Here is a 13,180-nt window from a genome sequence, read left to right on the forward strand (position 1 = left end):
TCGACGAGGACCGGTGGTTTGTGGCGAGTAACCTCATTTCCGGCATACCAAATTTACCACCCAGCCTCTGAACGTCAGAGAGTTTGTCCAGCGGGCGAAAAATCTAACCATGCACACCCAAACAACAACAAAGAGGATCGGCCCGCAACAAAGCTACTCCCTCCAATCCATATTAATTATCACTAATTTAGTAGAGGATCGGAGGGAGTACTAGCCTATTTGGATTGAAGAAATTTGAAAACATATAAAGGCCCGTTCGGAGGCTCTCCACTCCTCGACTCTCTCCCGGAGCGGCCGGAGCTACAGTTTAAAATTATGGAGTGGCCGAAGAGGTACTCCGCAGATCCTCGTATTCTGCAGAGCTGGGCCAGTGCCGAACAGGGCCTAAATAGGGAAAAGTAGGAGTGGGATGTCATGTACGGTGAAATCCTACTAAACTGAAAATACAGGAATTATGCAACATGTGCGTTTGGATGATGCATAATGACAAACAGAAAATTTCAAGTATTGACGAGAGAGGGTAAAGAGAGGGTCAAAGAGCATTGGACTTCTAAAAAAAAAGGTAAAATACGGTTTGAGCTTATGTTAAGAAGATTCATATGAAACGGGAGGCATAGGAAAGGATTCCATAGTAATTTTGTATCGCAATCCTATGATCCAAATGACTTTCATAGGAGAAAAATCCTTAAATTTCAAATCCTCCTAAATTCCTACAACCCAAAAGAAGCCCGTCATGGAAGAGACATTCCTGCCTTCCCCTGGTGGCCTCAAGTATGGTTTAAAGGCAGGCTCCCAGTGGGGGGGCGATCATGCCGACATACCTCACGCTGGACCTCAGGAAACGAAAGGCACAGATGCCCAATCCCTAAAAGATAAAAAAGGCACAGATGCCAAAGACCATAAAACACAACTTTACTTCTTAGATATATACAGATGGCTTCCACGAGGGAGAAAGGTATACATGATACAAGGAAACATACTAACCACCACCAACACCACCACTAGCGAAAAGGTTGCTGCTGCTAAAAGTAACAATTGCTGAATTGCATCAATTCGTACAGGTACCCAAACATCATCAATATATACATACGCCTATTTACTACTGTAGCAAGCAGCGAAGGCAAGGTCTACGGCAATATGCATACTGCGGCTCACCGCCAGTTCTCGCATAAAACCAACTGGCGACAAAACGTCACGAAATGCCAGAATGCCTCTTCCAGGCATTCCTTGCTGACACAGGACCAAACCCACCACAGTCCACAGCAACGCACACAATGTCTTTTGTCCGTGAAGCAATCACGAGTAGCTCTCCTGAGTAGAGTGGATGATCATGGGCATTTGCCCCAAATGATCAAAGGAAGAAAGAGCGTAATTAAAGCAAAGTTAGCAACTTAGCATTCAGCAATCTGCATTGGCAAACGAGGCTGGATATTCTGAGCCACTCTGCGGAGTGACGGATTCATGTGATGAGTTCACACGGCTGAGCTTGGTGGCCTTTGGCGCCAATTGCTTGGCCTCCTCATATGTATAAATGTATATTCTTTTCGCCATGCTGCAAAACTCGCTGCAACAACATGAATTAGAGTAGAATTAGGACTTGGATATAGGAAAACTGCATCCATTCGCAAGCAATGATAAGGGTTCTTACTCCCAAGGATCATCCCCAACAAGCATCATATCATCCTCTTCATCCGCGTAAACAACCTGCCATTTCTTGAGTGTGGAACATAGCTCCCCCTGTATATCAAACATCTCCTCCAACTTGCGGTGAAGATCAACATACCCATATAGCTTTGTCAAGTCCACTGCTCTTCCAACTGCCATTCCTGTCATAATTACCTAGAGGAGGAATCATAATGAGGATCAGTACTTAATTACCCTGAACGCTACAAAAATTGAAAGTTGAGCATCTTCAAAATGTGACAACTATCACCTTTGTGCAGCTTCTAACTTGGCGACTTTGGGTCTCAAGAAGAGCACGCTCACTGCTTGCTGCTTGGGCACCAGAGTTGTTGATATTGGATGGCTGCGAGAGCTCGCCAGAGTCCACGTCCACAGATGCAGCCGTTTGGTCATAACCATCACCTGAGACAGTTAGCACGGGTTGTGTTTCTTCCACAGCAGATCTTATCTCAATTCCAAATAATCTGCAGCCACCAGCAGTTGGTTCAAGCTTTCTTTCAACAGTGACTTTGTTAGTACTTCCAGCATAAGAGTCTTCTCTTGATTCTCTTGCTGGCCAGTAGAACTGATTGAATGCAACGTTTGATGATGATGAGAAGCGTGAATTAGTAAATAACCCTCGAGCCTGTTGTGGCTCCGAAAATGAGAGGGTTTGGCTTGGTTCAGCTGGGGACTTCCATAGTCCTGATACAAATAGCACCAGCTTAGATATGTAAAACTCAAGGATAATGGACTAGAGTACATAAAAATATGATATTCATGACTGAGAGCTGAGCATTGCATCCATAAACCACATATATTAATCGTAACAGGTGCTAAGGAGTTCATATATCTTACCAAATTTTGGAGCAAGTTCTGGAACCACAGAAGATGAAGCTGGAAGTCGGGGTCGCTTATTTCTCAGTGGAGGTTGAGGGGGTTGTGGATTAGCTGCATCCAGCGGCTCCAATTCCCATGGTGAAACTCTATCTGGACGAAGAATGGATGAAGGCTCATCCCATTGGACCTGGCAATAATTACAGGAAAGAATCAGATATGAAAAGCAAACATGGAAACATGATAATGCACCACTAAAAGCACTCCGGAGAAACTGTAGTTCTAGTTGAACCCTCAAAAATACAGAATCTTAGTACCTTCAGAGATTTCCAATCAGAATCTGCCCATGGAGATGTTGACATCGTTGGCGTGCTCCCAATACCAATTATTGTTCCACTGAACCTGTAACCAGAGAAATGTTTGTCATATCCACCTAGATGGTTGGAACAAAGCCAACATTTCTTGTCAAAAGCAATCCCAGGTTACCTTCTTTCAAGAGCTTCATCGCCTTCAAATTTCATCTTAAATCTCATTCCAACGGAAATGTTCTGCTTCTTCGCTTCAAGGTACTTGTTAACACTCACCACAAACTCAGATTGACTTGTTCTGGAAACAAAATCAGAGAGGCCCGGTAAGCCTTATACACTAGATTGTATGGATAAAAAAAATCACCAATTGTTAATACTCATTAAGGAAACCATGATGTCATCCCAGTTAAGCAAAAAGAAACATTAGTTGGGTGAATTCTCGGACGTAAATACATAACAGGTATAATAGACCAAATGAGCAAGAGTTATATCTCACACCTAAGCAGAATGTACAACATACATAAGGAATTCTCGCGAAAAAAACATACATAAGGAATTGCCATAGCAATTAAGTAAAAACTGCGGAAAAAATCTTTATTATCTTGCATTACTGCTTGGTTGCCAGAAATAACCATTACAACGCAGCAACGGGTATAACAAAGGCGAAAACTGGTTGAACCTTACCTGGGTTTATAGAAAACAGAAAAGAGGGTCCCAGTGGAGATTGCATGGGAGGCTGTCGCAAGGACTCCAAGATGCATGCTGTGGCTTGATATCACAGATGATGGCATGTTATTTACTTGTCTCATATGCCTCCTTACTCCAACCCGCAACTCACCATTTTCACCTCTGCAAATGATACAAATATTACTTATTACTATTCACCAGAATTAAACAAAGACAGGAAACAGGTGAAAATGCATAAAAACTGCCTCCGCGTGACAGGATTATAGTATTGTGTTGTGTACCTCAGAAAGATAAATGCATCACCAGCAACCAATCTTTTTGAGCTAACAAAGACACTCCAGCCAGTTGTAAGTAGATGTCGCCTAGGTTGTCCTGAAACACAAAACGCCAGAAGGCATGAGATAGAACCAGACAGAGGGAGAGAGAGAGTTCACACATAGTCATGAAGTAATGAATCAGTATATGCTGCATGTTTCTGCAGTGGTAAGAATTCAACATTCAATTGTGACATGAAGTGCTACACCGAAACAATTAAACAATAAGAACACAGCGACGGGAAGCTTAAAGGGGCTAAGAACACAGCGACGGGAAGCTTAAAGGGGCTTCAAGCTGAATGCTCAAATTGTAAACTCACCCCGAAATATGTGACGAAAATGCCAGTCAGTTCCATGGAGATCTTTGGCTACCAGTTCTTGACATGGTGGATTCTGAGACATGTCCTGCGAAGCAACCCTACCATTCAATGAGCCAGAAATTGTGTAGATATCAACTGGAGTTAAAAATGCTTTCGATGCTAACCAGCGGAGGAAGACACTCCTCAGCATGTCTCCTAAGAACAGAGAAACCACCATGGGTACTCGTATCCGAAGCTGTCAGTGTCTTGCAAAAGGAATGTATGGTGCCTTTTTCGAGTTCTTGTGGCTCAGGACCCAAGCTTGTGAGCTCACCTTGCTAATTAAGGGGGTTCAAACGGGGAAATTAATGAATGTACATGTAAACAGGGACATTAAACTGAACTAACAAAGTACTGTGCACTGCAACATGAAAAGGGCATAAGATTGTACATTGGAAAGTAATATGAGCCATTTGCATGTTAGCAATGGTTAAAACAGGAAGACTCACATTAGCCTCTGGTTGCAGCATAATTTGAGCGTAAACTTCATCTGAATCAGCTTCCGTCTGCATTACAGAGTTCAGCCGGTTAGCAAAGAATAACATTTCTAGCTGCATAGTTAGACCAACCATTTCTCAGACACTCCAAGCAAAGAGGTTGCAGCAGGCAGGTAGAAAGACACTGACCCGGAGCTCTACATTGACCACGCTGCATAGGATTTTGGATGGTAGGTTGAACATCGGCAGGTACTGGTCAAGCTGCTGGTTTGTAGATGCCTCAAGCTATACAATAAATCATGATCAGTTTGAGAAAAATATTATATCTAGCAAGAAGAATTGATCAAATGAGACAGGCAGAAAAGATATATAAACCGGTGAGTACCTGTTCCATATGACCCTGGGGAAAGTAATAGACTCGTTCGCCTTGTCTGGGTACTGTGATCAGCGGACCGGCACAAGCATGCCATAGCTCCCGGAATAGTGCGTCGCTACATATTCCTACATGGAAGCAATTGATTTACAATATTAGGTGATCCGAGCTTCAGAACAGGAACAGCAGAGGCAGAGGATACATGGTACGACACTATCTGCTTTCTAAATATCCGATTGTCAAAATTTAATCATTTAGCATGAATTTTCCTACTCATAATTAGAAAAGTTGAAGCACAAAACTCTACCCAACTGAAGTGTCCGTTAGTCCTATTTATCATTAGCGCATCAATAAAATACTGCCATGTGCCAAATTTGCCACCATACGAATTCAACACAGATCAAGCATATTAACAAAAATAGAAAATACTAAGTCACAAGAATATCCATACTTTTTCAGTTGACTGGATCACGCTTCGGAAGAAAAAAAGAAAGGAAGTGAATCACAATTCACATCACTCCATAAAGTGAATCGCAATTCACATCACAGGCATCGGTAGGAGAGAGCAACCCATCACTCCATAAGGTGCGGTACTAAGTACTAGAGAAAATTGCGCAAACATGGAGATTACTTTGAATAGAGGGCGATTTACTCGGATCAACAAGAGCGATTGCAACCAAAATACTGGAAACAAAATGGACAGGCTGGCATCGACTCAAGTTAGATGAAGTTTCGCTATTTTTTCTGCACAAGCAGTCAACTAGCCGAGTCCACTTAATCAACTACCGACTCAGTTTGGGCAACGCCTAATTTACCATGAGAGAGAAACCGGACCAACTTTTAACCAAAGCAGTTCCCCGAAAGGCAAAAATTGCACAGACGGAAGCTGCGACAAGAGAGGGCGGCAAATCGAACCTGGGGCACCGGCCGCGGAAGGATTCGCCATCGCCATCGCTGCAGCCACGTTTGCCGAGCCAAACGGCAAGAGAATTCTCCGTGAGCGACGAAACCGAGAGCTCCTCGCGATGTGCTAGCCTCAACGCTGCGGCCGGCTCCGCTCCATGGATCTGCCTCGACGGCCGGGCCTCCGGGAATCGAGGAATTCCCGCGAATTGGGCGACCGTGGACGGGGGATGAAGCCGGGGGGCGGCAGCGCGGTCGGATCCGGGTCACGTGGGGGGTCTGCTCTCGGGGAAGGGGATCGGGGCGGCGTGAGAGCCGGGGAGGAGGTGGCGTGTAGCGTGTGTGGTGAGGAGGAGGGTGAGGTGTGTGCTGGCTTGGGATTTGGATGCTCGTGACTGAGTCGACTGGTCTGTTGGGCTGGGTTTTGACAGCGAGCGGCGGTCGCGGTCGCGGTCGAAGGAGAGGGGAGAGGGGAGCTGCACGAGGCCGAGGAGGCAGAGTGGGCGGGGAGACAGGCGGATCGGATGGATCACGGGCGGATGGGCGTCGCGGTACGGGTGCGGGTGGGTTGGGTGGGTCGGCAGTGGGTCTGGGCGGATAGGATTTGCATTCGCATTTGGGTGCCCGTGCTTTGGTTCCACCGGAGCGAGTCTCCCCTGTTTTGCCCGTGTTTTCCTGTGTATGGTCTTGGATCCATCTTGATGGCGACGGATCGGTGGCTGGCGCTGCTGCTGCTTCGGTACAGGGTTGTTTGTTGGACTAGCCGGCTCGCACGGCTTTCCCGTTACGTTACGTACGGTACCCACACCACACGAGAAACACGCCCTGTTGGTTGGAGGAGGCATGGCGCGGATCCGAACCACAGTGGCAGCGGGTCCATAGGACCCACCCGCCATTCACGGTAACAGTGGAGATCTCTCGCGCGCGCGTACGCTGCTCCGCCCCGGCCGCGCGAATCTTTCGTGATGGGTGCAGCGTACTCCGCCGCGCCGTGTCGTCACGCTCGCTCGCTGCCGCCCGCACGCCCCAGGGATCCTCTGCTCCACGGACGCGAGCCCATCCCAGCTCCACGCCGACACTTCCTCTTCGGCCTGCAGCAGCTTTTTATTTTGGCTCGCCTGGCCGGCCGGCGGTGCAACCACCGACGCGTCGACGTGAGATCTCCCTCCGGCGCGAGCCACGGCGTAGTAGAGTAGCTGCTGCCTAGGAGTATAGCCCAATAGCATGTCCCTCACCGACCCGGCATGCAACCGCACCCACCACGGAGCCAGTCATGTCGCGGCAACTAAAGCAGCAGAGAGAGGCCGAGGCGACCACCTTACGTACGCTTCCTTCTTTTCTGTACCTGTGCGTAGCCCCAAGCAAGCTGTCACAGCAACGGGCCGGGAGGGGCGCGCGTGCGTGCTTGCTGTACAGCCACAGCCAGCTATCCAGCCATGTGATGGATGGCGCATGTGACGCCAGCGGCTGCAAATTGCCAAGTCCAGCAACGCGGCTGGACCAGTGCAGTGCAGTGCAGTGCTAGTCCATCCATCCGCGGGAGTAGCACATCCGTTGACACGTGGACACCGCCAGTGGAGAATTCAAGAGAAATGAATGAATGGTTTCATGTGATTTAATTCCATTTCACACTGGTACCGGTACTAGTGTAGTTGTCTGGTGTGCTGCCAAATTCAGTGCAGCACAGTGCCAGTTGGTGGTGTGGACTGCTGCAACCAGCAGCTTCCCTATGTTGGAAAATGAGGCGCGTTGTGTTGACCTAGTAATTTCCCCGTGGAATACGCTTTGCTCGTAGCTACCCTAGGTGGAAATATCAGGGGAGGAGTAGTAAAATCTTGCCATGCGTGATGTTTGCCGGCAGCGAAATGGACGAGAAGATGCATGTGTGGAAAAACAAGGGGCAAAGAGACGCCAGCAAGGGAGGAAGGAAGAGAGGACGACGGAGGCAAGGGTAGTGGGCGCGTCGCTGTCCGTCGAATCCCACGCACGGTCTGTCTCTCGGTGTTTTGTGTACGTCTCGTCCCGTCGATTCTCATTGATCCATCGGGGATTTGAATGAAAAAACCAAAAGCGAGAGCGACCTTTGGTTTGGTAGCTGCCCCCCTGCCGGACCATACATGGCAATGGTAATGGCATAGTTCCCGAAAACTCCGAATACATTCTTTTCTAAGAGTAGCTTGGTGAGTCCATTTGACCGTTCGCGGGGCTATTTAAGACAGCATGACGTGACTTATGACCTGATCGGGCACGTTGATCGCGTGAGCGGACAACCCGACGATGCCACGAATAAAATAGCCCATGTTTCCTCAGAAAACATCGATATGGATAATGATGATCTTGGTTTAGTCTTTAGTGCAACCTTTTGGAATTCATTCGCAAAAAGAAAATGAAAAAACACCTCTTGGAATTCCATAGGATCTTTTGTTCCTTGGAATTGGTGCCTGTTTGGTTCATAGGATTGAAATCCTCACTAATCTTTCCGTGTGATTCATTTGCGCCTCATTTGGAACCTCGAAGGAAAATAAATCATCCGCCCCAAAACTCTCGGCAGAATTTTTTCATTTTTCCTGTGTTGTCAAACACTGTATAACCTGTGTTGTTGACATTTTCATCCACAACGCCGCTTCCGCGTTAGAATTCATGTTTGACCGCCCATGTTCCTTTCAAAAAGAGAATCAATGGGCTATGTATTCCCTTCCGATCATTGTCGGAAGTTCAAAGATTCATGTCCTCTTCGATTCGCAGAGATTCTCAAAAATGCAGTAATAGAAGAAAACAAAACATAATTAGAGTGTCATGTGCTCTTGAACACCATAAATTAAAGAACTACATATCCTCTTCATGTCTAAATACATAGTTCTCAAAAGACTCATTTGTTGGAGATAGCCTACTTAGTGAACATTGTCTATAATGCTTACAGAAAATATGATACAAATTGTGTGTGCATGACTTGTACTATGATTCTTGGACATGATAATCTCGTTTATCTTCGACCATTTTGCATGAAAATCTAGCAATAGGATTGGGTGGTGCATAAGTGCAACAGGCAATCTCTGTTTGTGACTATTCTGACATTTGAAGTATATATCAATCGATGCATAGGTCAAAGGTGTTCTCTCCTTCTCAAATTTAGAAAACAATAGAAGGGTTTGGCGTGCTTCGTTGCGTTGTTGTTGTTGTGTTTTTGTAAGTTTTTACCTTCTCTATTTCAAAATATAAGGTGCATTAGTCTTTTGAAAAGTCAAATCTCTTTAAGCTTGACCGAATTCGTAGAGAAACATATCAATATTCATAATATCAAATTGGTATCATTAGACTCATCATGAAATGCAATTTTATATTTTATTTATTTACTATTCTGGATGTCGTTTTCACTCTGAACTTGATCGAAAGTTAATGAAATCAAACTTTTCAAAAACATAATATATCTTATATTTTGGAACTAAGGGAGAATGGTCTGACGAGTGGGGGAGATGGTGGGTGTGTTTTATTCATATTTATAACACGATGTTTTGGTTGGCTTTTTGTAGTGTGATTCTATGTTATCTGTTGATCAACCCATACTTATGTGGGAATTTTTCTATGTCGATGGCTGCATCTACTATATTGACGCTACAATATCACATGTTAATGTTTTTTTTTCTAGATGGTGAGAGGGTGCGTTGGATTGGGATGTTTTTATTGGCCGACTGTTGCCATATGATTTGAAAAAAATCATTGATCTGATCAAAATCATGAACCAAATCCAAACTTAATTACCTCAATCAAATAGAAGAGCTCTAAAATTAGAGAGGGTGGTGAATTAAAAAAATTGATCAAAACTACTCACTTTACATTGATGTTTCAGTCGGAGAACGTGAATCCTGGTCAGAAGTCAAGTTAGGCGAGAGCTAAACTAAACCAGGCCAATGTACAACTAATTATATTATTTTAATTGGGCCTTCTCATGACTCGATGATCAAAGGCAGCACCGAGGATTAATTAACCATGTATGCCGCATTATTGCCCGACTAATCTATTCCTCCAGTGGACCCCCTACCCCATCTGCGTGGTTGCTGGTGAGGAAGCTAGGGGAGCACGGCAGAGGAAAAGGGGGCAGAAAACGGACGGAGATTTATTATTATTGTAGAGAGAGACCGAGCAAGCAACCCCTGTGCCTGCCGGCTCGACCATTGCCAGATTGTGCCGCAAGCGTCGTATCGTACCAATACCATGCTCCACTAATCAACAATGTTATGTTAGTTAATCCCTGCCGAGAACATAGACTATTCTAGTGCCGGCTATCTCCTGGCAGTGGCCAAGGGCCAAGATTCCATTTTATTCCTCCTTGATTCTGTGTTTATAGTGTAATCAAAAGCTCACGGATTAGTATAATCACAACTTGCGTATTAGCGGTAGCGGGTTTCAGACTTCCGTTAGGTTTGTGAGGGTCTGTTTAGACTCTAGGATCCGATCTCTTTCCATGGAAGTTTCAGAAGCTGAGCGGAAGCTACGCTCTTCTAAGAAAGAAAGAAAAAAAGTATGTTTTTCGGCTCTCAGTTTTCAAAATTCTACATTTGGTTCCTTAAGAATTTTCGGGCGACATTTGGTCCCTTGAGTTTCGAAACGAGACAAAATTAGTCTAAAACCAGTTTTGGGTAGAAAACTGTCTATGTGGAAGTTGTTTTCTTGAGGGGCCAAATATGGCCTGACAAAATTAGTCCAAACCAGGTTTTAGACTAATATCAACCTGTGGTTGGATGATTAGAGAGAAAATGGTATCCCAGACCAAATGTAAATCTCAAGATTATATGCTGGCTCAGTCTCTTCAAGGTGCTCATAGGGGTAGGGTGTGCGTGTGTACGTTCATAGAAGTGAGCGTATGCGCGTATATATGAGCGCTTGCGTCTGTACCGTGTTAATAAAACCAGGTTTTGAAACTTGAGGGGCTAAATATGAGCGGAATTTTTTTTAAGGGGCCGGATGTAGAGTTGAGGGACGAAAAACATTTTTTTTTTAAAAATGGATTCAAAATCCTTGTGTGCAAATATAGTGTGCCTTTTCTGGTCAACTTATTGCAAGTTATAGATCATTAAATCAGATCGTAATATCCACAACGCCGACAGAGGGAGGGCGTAAACTACAACATTGCACTTTAACATAAGGCTGCCACTGCCAGTATAAAAATCCAGACTTGCTATATGTATAATGAATCCAAAAATTATACCCCAGAACTAGTCATCAGAAGGCAGTGCGTATAAGACTAATTAGGTACTGGACTTCATTGTTTTCTCCTCCCTCTCCTTGTGGAGCATGACAAGGAGATCGAACTGCGCATCGTATCTTCTTCAATGTTTTACTATTGTTTCCTGGACCCTTGTTGAATTAAGGGATCGAATAGTTGGCTGGATGCTCGGTGATATCTATGCAAATCAAGAAAGGGAAAAAGGTAACAACTCAGAGGATATAATATGGATAATGGTGCTTAGCCGTGCACTTCTGCGTGAACTGTCTGCCAGCACGGGTATTCTAGTTCTAGTCAATGTAGTTTGTAGGCATCGACAATAAAACTACTGGCAGGGCCAGTCGGACGTTTAAACAAAACAAGCGTAAGACACCATTAGTGCATAATAGTCTATCTCATGCGATTCGAAAACATTTTACTCAACGATTTTATCACCCGTCAGTCCTCATGAGTCAGTACAGATCTGGCACACAGAAGAACCCACCTGTTGCTGTTGGGAAGAACATTAATTATTTTTTTGCGGATCATGAGAATAGTAAAATTCAGAGAAGGATCTCATTCTATAATATGCATCCACATAACCTAAAATCAAGCGTAATACAAGCAAGTCCAAGCCAATAGTCATGATCAACAAGTCAACCAAAAACAAGTAAAATAATAAAAACACTATATCAAATGAAAGACTAAGGGCCAGTTCGGTTCACGTCCACAACAATACGCTTGAGAAATTTCAATGGTCCAGTCTAGTTACGTTTTCTAGTTCTTCGGGTAGCCTACTTCCTGATGGCCTGGACGTCAACCAAATATGAGCCAGATAGCTCCCAAGGACGACCCAGGCCACACACCGAACGCTTAGGACGCGAACCAATCTGGCCCTAAATCGCAAAAAACGACCACAATCATGTCTCAAAGGAGACTTCAAAGTCATCACTCTCTGAACAAATAGGTTTATGATTGAGCTTGCACAACGATGCTTCGATCTAACTTTCACTGTGAACCTCCTTAATAGGACGGTTGCTCTATTGACTCCATATAAGTAAATAGAACTAGTAAAAAAAAAGTCTACACTCTGGTTGGGAAACGTAGTAGAAAACAAAAAAAACCACGCCTATGCACACCCAAGATTTATATGAAGATGCATAACGGGTTGGGTTAACGATCGTCACCGTCACCGAGTTGTAGCGGAAGAAGGAAGTGTCGGTGTAGATCATATGTGGAGTCTCTCAAACTGTCGATGAATGATCCCCCAAACCACCCTCGAATAGCCCCTCAAACCAAAGACCGAAAGCACGGCCTCTCTGTCGTGGGAGTAAGTATGACAGTAAGAACAGGGGGTACATATGAGGAGGCAAGGTCCTAGCTACGGTGAGGTTGTACACGGAACTTTACAAGTTCAGGCCCTTCTCGGAGGAAGTAAAAGCCCTACGTCTCGGTGCCCTAGGGCTGTGTCGACTGGATATGCGTGAATGTTACAAGGGGTGCGAACCCTTGTGCCAGGGGAGGAGGGCGGCTTATATAGAGTGCGCCAGGACCCTCTCTAACCTCCGTTACACAGGGTTCAATGTGAGTTAAGATGGGGCGTTACTGGTAACGCCTGCCATAAATGACCATTAAGACTACAGAGTGAACGCCTGGCCGTTGCCATCCTGGGATGACTTTAGATCTTCTATACTCCAAGTGGTTCTTCATACTGTCGAGTGACTATGTTGTGGTCGAGTGGAATTGGGGTATCCGAGTGGAACCTTCTATCGAATGGATTGCACTTCAGTATGATTCCAGTCGGTATTCTCTGTTGGTCCTTGAGTGCCTTTGGTTGTAGGTCAGTGTCATTGGGTGGGGTGTCTAGGTCAGGCCTAGGACCCTACCCTAGGTACATGTCCTCGTCATTAGCCCTCGAATGGATTGAGGTCCAAGTGGAGAAAAGGTTGAAGTTGACTCCGACTCAGTTGAATGCTCCGGGGGCATCTCATTGAAGGCTGGAAAATGCATGGGAACTTTAAATCTTGCTTCACTTGGCTCGATCAATTCTTATAGCTTGAAGTTGTCGAGTGAATAAATGTAGTAATCCTCTGAGTG

The 13,180-nt window shown here is 45.1% G+C and overlaps 1 protein-coding gene across 1 annotated transcript; it reads right to left on the reverse strand.

Moving 5' to 3' along the window:
* Window positions 1-900: 900 nt before the first annotated feature.
* LOC123045540 (auxin response factor 9) lies at window positions 901-6,295 on the reverse strand. Its single transcript, XM_044468623.1, has 14 exons — window positions 5,893-6,295; window positions 4,990-5,105; window positions 4,794-4,889; window positions 4,617-4,673; window positions 4,293-4,445; window positions 4,129-4,213; window positions 3,776-3,866; window positions 3,492-3,656; window positions 2,986-3,105; window positions 2,817-2,901; window positions 2,521-2,689; window positions 1,934-2,367; window positions 1,649-1,839; window positions 901-1,564 (listed from the first exon to the last, which is right to left on the reverse strand). The coding sequence occupies exons 1-14, from the start codon at window positions 5,927-5,929 to the stop codon at window positions 1,399-1,401; spliced, it is 1,965 nt and encodes a 654-aa protein (XP_044324558.1). The 5' UTR covers window positions 5,930-6,295; the 3' UTR covers window positions 901-1,398.
* Window positions 6,296-13,180: the final 6,885 nt, after the last annotated feature.

The sequence above is a fragment of the Triticum aestivum genome, chromosome 2B (genome assembly GCF_018294505.1).
Source record: "Triticum aestivum cultivar Chinese Spring chromosome 2B, IWGSC CS RefSeq v2.1, whole genome shotgun sequence".
Classification (NCBI taxonomy): domain Eukaryota; kingdom Viridiplantae; phylum Streptophyta; class Magnoliopsida; order Poales; family Poaceae; genus Triticum; species Triticum aestivum.

Bases quoted from the DNA above. Each gene is read 5' to 3' on its own strand.
- LOC123045540 (XM_044468623.1), bottom strand. From the start codon at position 5,929: ATGGCGATGGCGAATCCTTCCGCGGCCGGTGCCCCAG. The intron at 3,867-4,128 runs GTGAGTTTACAA...TTTGTGTTTCAG, and splicing joins TTTTCGTCACATATTTCGGG to GACAACCTAGGCGACATCTA. The intron at 1,565-1,648 runs GTAAGAACCCTT...ATGTTGTTGCAG, and splicing joins GTTGGGGATGATCCTTGGGA to CGAGTTTTGCAGCATGGCGA.